Source organism: Anser cygnoides, chromosome 1 (genome assembly GCF_040182565.1).
Source record: "Anser cygnoides isolate HZ-2024a breed goose chromosome 1, Taihu_goose_T2T_genome, whole genome shotgun sequence".
Taxonomy (NCBI): Eukaryota; Metazoa; Chordata; class Aves; order Anseriformes; family Anatidae; genus Anser; species Anser cygnoides.
In genome coordinates, this window is record NC_089873.1 from 2,479,622 (window position 1) to 2,493,317 (window position 13,696).

The 13,696-nt window shown below is 43.7% G+C and overlaps 1 protein-coding gene across 5 annotated transcripts in view; it reads right to left on the reverse strand.

Annotated features, from left to right (window-relative positions):
- EXOC4 (exocyst complex component 4) overlaps positions 1-13,696 on the reverse strand; it is a 381,730-nt gene that overhangs the window by 331,433 nt on the left and 36,601 nt on the right. For 3 of the 5 annotated variants that reach the window (XM_048062634.2, XM_048062632.2, XM_048062636.2), the window contains exons 4-5: positions 11,427-11,611; positions 9,159-9,283 (exon numbers count right to left, since the gene is read on the reverse strand). In XM_048062634.2, coding sequence (XP_047918591.1) covers positions 9,159-9,283; positions 11,427-11,611 — 310 coding nt within the window. The remainder of the gene's footprint in view (positions 1-9,158; positions 9,284-11,426; positions 11,612-13,696) is intronic. The other 2 variants (XM_048062635.2, XM_048062633.2) reach the window with 1 other exon arrangement.

Below are 13,696 nucleotides of genomic sequence, written 5' to 3' on the forward strand. Positions count from 1 at the left end.
TATAGTTTAAAAAGCAAAAACCAAGATTTAAACTAATGAAATCCACACTTAGCACCACGCGTAACACTTCAAGCAACCAAGGAATAAACAAGGAGACATCAGCAGCCAGATTTTGGGGAGGTGGGAGAGGGCAGTGGATGTTTTACTTTGCTTGTGAAGTTCCCTACAAACACAACAGTCTCTACATTTGATCGACTTCAAAACAGAGCTTATGGTGTCTTATATATTAGCTAGGAAGCAGAGGAAGCCTGGTGCAATTAAGATATCCACAAATGAGGTGCTCTATCACTACAACCCCCCCAAATGTGTTTCAAGGAGCTAAAAACTCTAAATTTCCAACCCAGCTGTTTTCCTTCACTAGATTCTTCACAAGAGAGAAATTTTCCTTATAAACACGATCAAGCCTAACAGACTTCTGATGAATTCAGCAAAGTTTACCCTGCCGAGGTGAATTACTGCTCGATGTTATCCCATTCTGCTTTATTACGTCTGTCAAGGGGTTGATGAAGTTACTCAAATCTTTCAGGGAGGCTTCCAGACAGGAAAAACTAGAAGGATTAGAGAGGATGTGGTGGATACAGCCCTCCTGAAGGCCCAGGGATTGCACAGGGAGAAATTCTGTTGCTAAGCGACAAGAGGAGAAAGGCAACTGGTACCACGCTCGTTTTAAGTACCATCATTAATCAACATTTCTTTATTTACAGATAACACCAGCAACAACAAAAGGATGCCTCTGCTGAAGCCTGGGTGAAGAGTTTAATAAATATATCGAAACACCGGTGAGAAGTAAGTGTCTTCTAGGAACCTTGACCACAGCATCCCGGCAGATCCCCAGCCATGCTCGTTAGCAGACAGAGCGGTGGCACGTGGAGAATCAGCTCCGAAGGACGTGCCTGAAGCCGTGCCATCCACTGTACCGGCTCCTAGGAATGGAAATGGAATGGAAATGGAAATCCAATACGAATGGAAACCAAACGGCTGCTTCGCCTTCCTGGTACCGAGCTCTGGCGAGGGCTGTCGGATGACAGATGACTCCTGTGGATTCTGCTGCTCAACAGATTTTTTCGCTTAAATCAAAAACTTCTCCAAGAACCTGAATAAACATCAAAAGATCCACCGGCAGGATTGAAATGGCATGGCAGAAATGAAGAATGGCACGTCACAAGCAGCACGCAGCCCTGTCGCCGTCTAAAGCTACGGCACTCCGAGCAGAGAGCAGCAGCGCCCTGTAAGTCAGCACGAGATCAAGAAAACGATGTCCCAAAGAGTCCGTACGGTGCCACTTCACGAACAGCGCCGCGATAAGCAGATAAAGCTTATTTCAGTGGCAGCTGACACCAACCTCCTTGCTGTCACGTAATCCCAGGCACGGCACCTCGAGCTCACACCACGCGCTGCTCACCCGCTCGTCTTCCAGCCTCCAGCACCAGCAACGCCGCCAGGTAAGAGGGAGGTAAGAAGGGACCCTCTGGGGTCATCCCACACCACAATGCAGAATGACATCGGCTTTTAGGTCATCAGCATCGGGGCAGAGTGTCTGGGGGTCACAGACTGCTTTCTTCCCGTCTTGCACATGCTTTTTTAAATTAAATTCTACTTAAATGTGCAATTTGGCGAGTTACGGTGTTAACTTCGACCTAAAAACACCCAGAATGCACTGAAAAAAAATTTTTTTTTAAGGAATGATAATACAGGAAACACCCTGCATGCACACAAACCATAACACCAAGCAGAAGGTCCCACTGGATGCACACACATCTCCGCTCAGGCTCTCACCTCCCAACCCACAAGGCTGCAAAGCACTCTGAGCACTTTGTGCGCTGCGGACGCGGTCCACCCCGCTTTGTCAATGCCGCTTGCTGTTCTTTTAAAACCACAGCATGCCGGGCCCAAACATGGAAAATGAGCTCTTTGGAACAATAGCTGGGGGGAAAACAACACTGGAAATGCTAGATGAGGGTTTTCACTTATTGTTTAAAGCTAAGAAATGAAAATCTCGTTGTTCTGAGCTCAAGGCACGGCATTCGCAGCCAAAACAACCTTTGAGAGGACAGGTCCCCGTCAGTACACCGCAGCCCCTCTGTAATGGGCTGTAAATTATTCCTAATATCACACAACGAGAAGCAGAGAGGGAGGAAGCAGTGCTATATCCAAATGTGAGGCCAGCATTTAGGGGACCAAAGGCAGCAATCTTGCTGGGAACTCTGCCAGCAGATGAGGACGAACCCTCTTCCATTTTCAAAAGAGCAAACCAATTTGGGACGCCCTCCGATAGCCAGGACATCGATTTGCATCTCTTACAAACAACAGCACAGTGAATAGTTCAATACCTAGCAGCACCACTCTGCTATCTAAGTTTTGTTAGATCTGGTCTTTTGATAAAACAGTGGGGACCGTGTTTCCTGCACATTCTGCCTATTAAACAGGTATCCTGGGCAGCTTCGGGGGCCCATTTATCTGTAAGATCTGACGAGATCCCAGCCCTGGGCAACTGAAGATGAGTTGTTTCTTTTTCTGCGTCTTCCCCGCTTCAAACATCCTCTTCTACCACTGAATGCCATCAAGGGGTTATTTGCCAACAAAGCCTTGGCCCAGGAACCGGTCCTTCACCTCCTGGAAAAAGACATCAAAGCAGCCTGACGTTTACAGAGAAGTTCTTCTTCCAATCTTCTTCCGAACCGTGCGCCCCCGTACTACCCTCCGTGGGCAGGGGGGTGAAGGGAGATGTCCCTACAGATCGCCTCTCAGAACCGACAGCTTCGTCTGCATTTAAAGTGAATAATTTTACCATTCGTTGGTATCAAGACAAAAGCCCAGGACTGGCAGAAGCTATTCCTCGCTTTCCCCACGCACCGGTTTCCACCTGAACTGCATCTGCAGAATCCGTGTTCCTTCTTTTACGGGGGAGGATCATCGTTTGTGCCACAAGCACTTGCTTTATGTAGAGGAGCCATGAAAGATTAAATTGTCCTTTGGATGTTTGCAATGACTGTTTTTATTAATTAACCTGGACGTTGGCGCTGCTGTTTAGATTCAGTTTGGTTAACCTCTTCTCCTTTGTTATTCATCAAAGAGAAGGGAAGGAAAAAAAAGTCTTCTTTCAGTTAAAGACAACTTGGCTTTATTCACAAAGTAACACAGGTAGAAAACGCCACAGAAGAATCCCATAGGATTTTTTTCAGTAGCACTGAGAACTAAATTTCACAGAAACACAGCATAACAGAATCACAGACTGGCTGAGGGTGGAGGCACCTTTGGGGACACCTGGTCCCACCCTGCTCCAGCAGGGCCACCCCGAGCAGGGTGCCCAGGTGGGTTTGAAGCTCTCCAAGAAGGAGACTCCACAACAGCTCCAGGCAACGTGTGCCAAGGCTTCAGCACCCACCCAGCCCAGAAGTGCTTCTGGTGGGCAGGGGGAACCTCCTGGGCTCCAGGTTGTGCCCGGTGCCTCTGGTCCTGGCACTGAGCACCACTGGCAAGCGCCAGGGTCCATCTTTGCATCCTCCTTTCAGGTACTTATGGATATTCATAAGATCCCCTAGAGTCTCCTCTTCTCCAGGCTGAACAGTCCCAGCTCCCTCAGCCTTGCCTCATATCAGAAGTACTCCAGAGCCTTCTTCATCTTCATCGCCCTCCGTCAGACTCTTTCCATTAAGCCCAGGTCTCTGGGGGCCCAGAACTGGACCCAGTTCTCCAGGTGCGGCCTCACCAGCGCTGAGTAAAGAGGAGAAACACTTCTCTTGACCTGCAGGAAATACTTACTGCCTAATGCAGCCAAGAATACCATTCGCCTTCTTAGCAGCATGGACATGTTGCTGTCCCATGTTCAACTTGGTGCCCACCAAGTCCTTTCCTGCCAAGCTGCTTCCCACCTGGGTGCCCCACGCACGTCCTGGGGCTGGGGCTGCTCCTCCCCAGGGGCAGGACTCGGCAATTCTCCTTGGTGAGCTCCATGGTACCCTTGCCAGCCCACGTCTCCAGCCTGCCAAGCTCCCTCTGGATAGCAGCACGGCCCTTGGGTGCAGCAGCCGCTCCTCTGAACTTTGTGAAGGTGCACCTACCCCATCGCCCAGATCACTAATGAAGATGCTAAACTGGACTGGATGCAAACGATGGCGGTACTCCACTCATTACTGGCCTTCCCTGCCCTCTTTGAGAGCATAATGAATAAAATGTGATGTCAAAGAATAAACATTTCTAAGTCTAGATTGTTGCCTTTCTCATCTCCGTCATAAAGATATCTTTTAACTTGAATTTGCAGTTTTATGTTAAACACAGCTTCATCATATTACCAACCAACCAGCTACCAACCCAGCTGTCAACTCCGGTGTGTGGGCCCCCACAAACCAACAGAAATACCAGATTATGTGAAGCCTGCTCATTCGACTGAGGTTTTTCCCATACTGGTTTGACACACGACTTAAGGTCTTTTTTAAGTAAACTGACCTCTCCAGATGACCAAATTTCAGGATCGCCTAATAATTTGAAGCAGTTTTTATGGTTAATTTCATTCAAAGAAGACACCAAATGATCTCTGAGAACTGCTTAGGAAGCAGAACATTCAAATACCTTTTCTCCAAGATCTCCTGAGAACAACCTAAAGGAGCAATGTCTTTGCCACAGCCTCTTTAATGAAATACGTAGGCAGTTTCAGAAGCATTACGTCATGGGAGCTGTGCATCCGAAAGCACGTTTAAGCAGCCAAAATCCAGATCCAGTTTAAACCACTAGAAAGCTGCATCATGTGCATCATTGATTCATCACCTCCACAGACAGAAAGGTAGAGGTTTCCCTGACGGCTCCCCGGTTTGACGATGCCCTATAAAAACGTCTGTTCCAATTGACGATACCCTAATTTGTGCTGTTCTGCCATTTCGCAAGCAAGAAATCTGCTGCGAGAGACATTTTAATAGCACTGGTTTGATCCCCAGAAAAGCCAGTGTTGATAACTCATTTAAGCAAAGCAGCTAAAGAAAACTCTTGGGTCTTGTTTTTCATTCCAATGAATGGTCAAAATTTGCTGCTACTTATTAGAGAAGATTTCATTAGCTGTGTGCATTTATGGGCGACTAGTAAAATTTAATGTACTATTTTCCATGATTTATGTCCTTCCAGATTATACCCTTTGTGCCTTCAATCCTTTTCTCTAAGAGGATGCAAGTTCACAGTGCCCCATAGGCATAATTTGATATTTGAAGAAACTTTATCTGTTTATTTCTGGTGCTGAAGCCTTGCTTTGACCCATGGGTAGAGACAATGGGCAACAAACAGGCAGTTCCTTTAGAAATGGGTCCCTTAAAGATTTTGGACATTTCTTGATCTGCCTTACTGCCAAGCCCAAAAGAAAATAGGTCTCAGAGATGAATAACGTCAAAGCCCCAAGCAAATCTCCTCTTTCTAAAGCTGTGATTCATACAGTTCCATCTACAGCTTTAAGAACGTTAGTCTTCCAAAAGCAAACACATTTTAATTTGGCATGGCCACTCTCTCAAATCTATTGTAACAGCATTTAATTCTAAGAATCCTCTTGATTTTCCCCTTTCCTTCCCCAAATGCATACGGATTACATGCATCATGCAGCACAATACAAACCATTAGTGAGGATCAGTGAGAAAAAGCATTGCCTTGAAAAATGATGCATAAAAAGTTACTTCGTAGGCTTTCAGGTTTCATTGTACAGCTGCAAAACATTCTTAAACTGTAGGAACAGACTTCTTAAATGTCCTAGACAATAAATTTACCCTAAGATGATGAGGACAAGCTCTGCTTTTCACACAGCTCTACAATGATGGCAGGAAAGAATCAGACTCACTGTTAGGTTCCCACCACCTTCTGGTTAAGTCCTCGGTGCAAATGCGAAGCCGAAGCAGCTAACAGGACAACTCAGGTTTAGCATCCTTTAACTTGTAGTAGGAATGATTGAGAAAAAAATCACCCTGCTGGGGGTAGATCCCCAGATGACATTACTGGAGAAAAAACATCCTTTATTTATTTGTTGAACACGTTTAAAGTTGCAGCAATCGTGACAACAGAGAACACCAGAATGGCATTTTTAGAGCCACCTTTAAAACTGGACCTTAAAGCTCTGGGGTTCCTGAGGGTATTTCACAGGGCCAACTTCACGGGTCTCCAAGTGCTTTCACGTACAAAGACAGACTTACATTCTTGAGCAGTAACTACACTTGATTTTAGACACCACCACCATACACTATTGGATCTAGAAGCTAGATTCTTCTCTTACAGCTGAGATATCTGGGTCAAGGAAGAATATTATCTGCTCTGTTCAGCATAAAATTTACAAATCCCATCAACCACAACATGCATTGTCACCACTTCAGGTTCTCTTCTGTTGGGTTTCTAAGATGCATTCCCAAGAGTTTTTCAGGAAAGGGAGCTCTCAGGTTTTCTGCGCACTTGGCGAGCACGTTTTACAGTTCCAGGAAGACATTGGCAAGGCAGGAACTGTCATAAATACTCTTCGGAATACTGAAGGTTCAAGCAGAGAAATGTAATTTAAAAGTGAATTTATTTCTCTGAACTGACATGAAGGGAAAGTTACTGGTGAACTGCCGTATCTACAATCCTCAGGTGAATGTTACTGAAGCTTTTGTTTATTTTAAGTGCAGCAGGAACTGCTTTAATTTCCTTATAAAGATTCTACAGCACAAAGTAACATCTCCTTTGGGAAGCGAATGCAGAAAGGACTCAAAAACTTGGCATCTTCTTTGCTGAGATGGGTTGAATGAGTCAGTGCTTTATAGTGACATGCATTAATATGCATGGCCACTTTGTTTCACCAATAAAAAGCGAAAACTTAAATGACTAAAGGCAGAAACAGCTTTTGTTATGCATACACATAAGTTTTAAATCTGATACTTCTGCAGCCCAGGAAAAGGCTACTTCTAAATAAAATTATCCGGAAAAAATATACATAAGTACATTGTGCACTTGAAGCAAAACCATATGCATATTTAGCTGATCAAATGGTTTCTATTATATCCTTCATCTCTCCCATTCTGAGGGACACTTGGCCAGCACATCGCTGAGTAATACAATGTGAAACAAGAGACCAGGTGAAAGATTTTCTGGTGCAAATGAGCATGAACAGCAAAACAGATCTGCACAAACAAGAAGTTTCATGGCACATCCTCAACTGACCTATGCCAATTCAAGGGAGTTGAGGATGAAGGCACAGGGCCTTTATTATCAGGTGTTTGGAGTCAAAGAACGGTACAGAGCCGTGTGGTAGCAGTTCTTGAAGCCTCCATAGGATCAGTATGGGAGGGACCCCACCTGGAACAGGGTCAGAGAGGGACAGTGAAGGAGGGTCGGGGACAAAGTATCAAGGACTGACCACAGCCCCCATGGCCAGTTCCCCTGCACTGCTCGGGGGGAGGACGTAGAAGAAAGTGGCAAGGGGAAGGTGTTTTTGGTTTGCTTTTAGTTTCTCACAGTTTAGTTTTCTAGTGATAGGCAATAAATTACATTAGTCTCCCTGTGCTGAGTTTGTTTTGCCTGTCACGATAATTGTTGAGTGATGTCCCTGTCCTTATCTCAACCCTTGCGCCCCTTTTATTGTATTTTCTCCCCCCTTTTTCTTCGAAAACAATCCTTCTTTCTCTTCTCGTCCTTATTAACAATTTTGTCCTTATTTCTGTCTGCTTGATTCAGTTTTTTCTTGCCTCCTAGCCAGCTCTGGATAATAACGAGTCCTTTAAAAATCTCAGGAGAGTAGATGAGGGCAGGCTAGGCTGTGGAAATCTCCAAAGGTACAAAAGTGAAAAACTAAACAAAACAAAACCTTTATTTTCAAAGCATATTTGAGTTTGTTATTATATTAGCAATAAGAAACAACCAAGGAAGACACTGAAGACAATGAAAGATAGGATTTCCCTTCTCAGCAGGCTCCTTTCCTGCTGTCTATTCCCCATCACAATGCATGACCGGAGCCTTCCAACAGCTCTGTAACTCCAGACTTGTTTTTTTTTAAACTAGGAGGATTCAAATTGTAGGTGCAGAAGTCACTACAGAAGTGTGTTAATATTTACAGTGGTAGGAATGGGATTCATCTTTTCTGGTTTATTTCCTCAACTCCCCAAATCATGTGATCTTTGTCAAGAAACCGAACTTCTTACTGATCACACAGGAAAAGTGCAGGAATTCTGATGTTTCTGTCCAGAATTTTCATGGGGTTTCTATTCCAGGGTTCCTTGACCAAGCTGCAGTTTCCAGCTTGGAAAATCTGTACTGGAACATCACAAAGGAGTAACTCCTCACAAACCTCCACCATGTAGAAATACAGCCTCAGACAGAGACTAGCCAACCCGGCAGGAGCAGGGTATCAAGTAACAAACATGAGCAAAAGAGAAGAACGATCAAACAAAAGCTAGGAGGCAAGCATGTCAAGAAACAACAGAATCAAGACAACAAAAAGGACAAAAGAGTTAAAGATGAGAAGAGAGACTCTCCATTTGAGGAAGACTGAAAGGGGTGTAGGCAGGAGAGATCTAGGTCACTTCTGTGTTCTTTATTCTATTCCTTTGTTAAACAAGGACAACCCCACTTACTAATCCACTGAAACAATACAAGGATTAATTCCCCATCTGTGCAGTACTTTCAAAGCTTCATACAAAAGCACCAATAAAACTGAGTATTTTGCTTAGTATCCGTTGCAGTAACAGGTGTACAAAGATGACCACCAGATTAATCTTGTGTCTACGTAGACTTTTACTCAAAGCTACAAGGAGGAAAAGCTTTGACCTTTTGGCTCCAACGCAGCAAAATATTTGAGACATCTATGTATATCTGCCTGCCTACATTAAACAAACAGAGGAGACCTCTATGGCAACTCAACTGACTGCAAATCTTTCTTCTGTCCGGGATACCAAGAACATGATCAACACCAGGACAGGCTCAGAAAATAGTGTCATTAATTACAGCTGATGAGGAAGGATGACTTGCCAAGAGGAAACTGCAGATACGACCAAATTCTGCTCCTAGATGCATCACTCACTCATTTCCAAGTATTCTGCAGATCACTTCATATCTTTTTTGTCTCAAGACCCCCACCAGCACCCGTCCAAGAAGAGGGGACAATATGCCTACTACTCTTGCAAAATTACCTGAAGAGCTACAAAATAATCCTGTTAGGAATGCACCTGACAAATACTCACTGCTGGAGCTTCCAGGAGTACTGAACTGTGAAGTTTCAAGGAACTTGCGAGGTGTAGACAAGTTGGTAACGTCCATAAGAGGTACAGAAGAGGCATCTTTCACAAGTGAACTGGATGAGGGGAGAGAATTAAAGCAAATGGTTTACTGTCATTTACAGTCTTAGTTCTTGGCAAATAACATTTCTTAACTGTGTAAGCAAAAGCAGCAGAGATATACATAACAGTTCTGATACAAGATGTTTACAAAACCTAAATTAAAGCACAAGTCCATAGACGGATACAAGTGGGTGTGCATATATACATTTGAGTGAACAAGGGAACACTGTTGTATCAAAGACAAAATTTGGTATCCCCAAATTTGGGATACTGCTCTGCAGACATGTCTGACTGGTGGCAGCAATGTAATCAGGGCACACACCCACTACAGCTTGCCATACCTCGATACTGTTTCCCAACACATTCACTTCCAGCACAACTACATCCTGCTAGCATAATAATAAACTGACATGGAATTGTTGTTAAGATCTTCCTAGAAAAACACATATGGAGAAGAGATGCTCCCATTTCCACGGCTTGTCAACTACTTACTCCTTCAAGCTTTCCTAGCACCCTCTAGAAGCCTCCACTCTTTCTCCTCCCCTTCAAATTCCTGTTCTGTGCACACCTACATGCACCCCTCTCCAAATGAACCTTCTTCCTCTGAAAGGACAACTCTTCCCCTGAAAGTAGAAAGACTTTGTCATTTCCATAACAAATTCAGAGTATTATTTGCCAAGAATGTGTCGTGCTGCCTCAGCTGCACACATAATGAAAGGCATAAAGCTGGATGTGGCAGGGGAACAAAAGCAAGAAATCATTTGAAGGAGAGAAGGCACCTACAACGAGTTTTGTATGTTCCCTAAGAGATCAAAATACTTAAAGAAACCTGCAAAGACAGGGGCTAAACTTACTACCCTGCCTAAGAACCACTTCCACTCTCTCCACACCTCCAATATCACACTTAAATGGATTAGCTATGCATTCCAGCTCAGCATTGTTAGATCTAAGACACTTAAAACCAACACGAGAAATAACTATCAACATAATTGCGTCCTGGTTGACAGCCAGTCTATGGCAGCACACTAAAACGAAGCAACAAGATTGTCCTTGATCCAAGCGTTCATATTAATATCATATCAATGATGCATAACAGGGAATGGGGAAAAAGACAAAGCACGATAAAGATAAGGGGTCCCTGTAGCAGTGGTACAAAACTGCAGTTAATTAGTAGTTGCATAGTCTGGGAACACCAAAGCTTTTTTTGACTGTTTTTAATTAACTAGATGAGTAGGGAAGAGACTGAGGACTTGCTAACTCTCTCTCCTAGAAGCTTCAACTTCAAACAATCCTTTATTTCATAAATTCATTTAATGAAACTTACTATCTCTCCTCTTATTTTTGTTAAGCATGTTTTTATTCTTTCTTTCTCACAACAAAATTCTCATTTATCTTTTTCCCTGCATCTTTATCATATGCTGACTCCCCTTTTGCTTCCCACCACTATTTATTCTCTCTCCTACTTTACGAAAGTCACTTTCTGACACTTCCTCATTTCTAGACAGTGCCTGTCTTTCTTCACTCCCAAAAACTCTACTGCCATCCAAGTTAGAATTCACAAAATTAGGTAAAAATAGCCAGGTGCCTATACGTGAGCCCAATCCACTGATCAGAAGCACCAATCAGGCACAGAATTTCAAAATCTTTAAAACACCCTTGAAATGCTACAGAGGCGAGACACTGCCCAGGCACTTCAATATTGTGCCTCTGGCTAGTAACCTTATGGTTATCTGGAAGTTTTCTAAACCCTGGCAGTTTGCTAGAAAAGATGAACAGTTCTCCCCTGTGATCTTCCCTTTGCCTGACCTGAGCCTCATGATCACGGCATTTGTGGGAAAGGTATATGCCCCAGAGCTGGAAAAGAATGCTGGAGAACTGACCTCATCATAATTCTGTAGGAAGCAGCAAAAAGCAACAGAATCACTAAGCAAAAAAAAAAAAAAAAAGGAGAACAGACTGCTCGCAGGCTCAAAAGTGCATCAAAATATTTGGGGGTTTTACGCTCTTCACAGCCATAAGCACAAGAAAGTTGCTTCCAAAAATGAAAGTTTCAATCGATGTCGCTCTTCCCAAGAAAGTTTCCGCTCATGACAGGGAGAAGGTCGTCCCCTTCCCTCCCAGACCTCTTGCCCTTAGTTAGCATCACACCAAACCAACCTGATTCTCCCCTTCTCCTTGTTGCGTTGTCCCACCCTGTTAGTTGACTTGATGTAAAGATGGCGGTGTAACTCATCTATCAGGACTAGGTGCATGTTCATCTTCTTGCTGTGCAGCTCCAGCCTCAGATCACTCAACCCCTCCACCTGAAGAAGGGGACCCTCCAAGGAGTCCACTGCTGACACCTGGAAGGAAAACAGATGACAATTTTTAAAGGTCTCTTCATTCACCTCTCCAGACTTTTCCCTTTGCTTAGGGGAGTGTCTGAATGCCATGACAATCCTATCTACAAACTCTTCTGAAGGAGCAAAAGCTTAAGTAGCATTTCTTCACTTCTCCTCCTAAAAGAAAATTCAACACAAAAAGGGTTCAATATCCGAGCAACTGAAATCTAATGAGCATTCTTCAAACACGTTGAACCTATATATAAAACAAACTACTTTAAATGCTGTTTGGTAAATAAAACCAAAGAATGGGGTAACAGACTAAGAAGATAATCACGTGGAAAAGTGGTCAGAAAAGACATTGACAATGATGTTTGGTTATCTTTATTCTTTTCGTTACATAAACGCCATCAAAATATTATTCCCATATCTACAGATGGGGAGAAAATGGCTTACATTTTATTTGCCTGAAGTAATGGCATGGCTAAAAAACTTAGGAAGCCTCAGCTTCTAGCCCACGTTAAGTACCAAGTCACCTAACTACACAATTTAAATAAAGATAGCCAACCCGTTAATGAAAGCTATTGCTAGTTCAAAGGTACTTTTCAACTCTAAGGAGTTTTGGTGGGTTTTTTGGTTATTGTTTAAATGCTTGTTTACCAAGCCTCAGGCTACGAAAAATAATTTTACACGAGCAACAGAGTACCAGACAGGGCTGACAGAATCACAGAACAGTTTGGGTCAGAAGGGAGCTTAAACCCCCATCCAGTTCCAACCCCTGCCATGGCCAGGGACAGCTTTTAAAAGACCAGGTTGCTCAAAGCCCCATCCAGCCTGGCCTTGGGCACTGCCAGGGGTGAGGATGCACGCATGCAATGATGCACGCAGGCCACGAGCAACGCTCCTCTGCTGACGCAGTGACCAGCTGACAGCCCGTGGGCACCAGGACAAGAAGCCTAGCTCATCTTCATTTGTATCCTAGGAACAAACACGGACAAAAGGCACCAGGACTGGCAAGTTAGTGCATTAAAGCAACATTATCAATTTGCATCTCTCCCGGTTTATTTGTTCTCCTAAATATTTAACGGAACTCTTTCGCAGTTACTTAAAAAGATACAGCATCCCTCTGCAGCATCCAAAACCTCGGGGCTGATGTTGTAAGGAACTTAAAATAACAGTAATAGCATAGCTTGTTCGACTGTGCATCACCTCTTACACACAGAGAAGTGCAGAGATTTTAAATTAAGAAAGAAAAGAATAATTCCCTAATAATTTAAGATGTTATTGGTGAAATAAGACATTTGCTTGCACTTCAGGATTTAAGCTTATAGCGAACCTGTCAGCTCAACATTAAAAATGAAAAGCAAGGAGATACAGCAAGCAGACAGCCAAGCTAAGGTCTGGTCCCTTAATACCAGTAAATATTAACTATGCCGAAAGAACATACATCAACACAGCATTACTTTGCTTGCCTGCGAGTCAAGAATGACCCTGAAATAGCTTTGGGGCACTCAGGCTTTTGAAATTAGGAGTGGTTCCTAAGAGGAACCTGCACTTTTTCTTTCCTCCTGAAAAATGTTACCAAGTCTCTAATTATGAAATTCCCTTCTCAGCACGGATGATGAGCACGTGTGCATCTGCTGCCAGCCTTAGGACAGAGCCCACTGTGCCCTGCCTCACCACTCCTGCAGCCCTGCCCTGCATTTTGGCAGTCCACAGGAGTGAAGTTTGCTGTGATTTTGTTAAATACCTCCTGAAAGCTCACATTTTGTCATTGTATTCCTAGCCTTGAGAAAGAATTTGTCTGTTGACCAGAGGATGGCAGAGGACGTCTCATAAGCCCACCTACCCTACAACTTCAGCAGCACGTACAGGGTTCCCGTCACTTAACCCAAAGGACTACCCATCCTCTTTCTTCTCAGAATCTATTTTTGAACAGTTATTTAAATTTGGCCACAAAACTATAGCACAGATGATGCAGAAAAACAAATTCACTTCTCCCCAAAGAGCTTGACATACAAAGACAGAAGGGTCAACAAGAAGTGCAGACACAGCTTGGAAACCTTCAGTAGAAGTAAACCTAAGTGCTAATTTTATCTCCTTCCT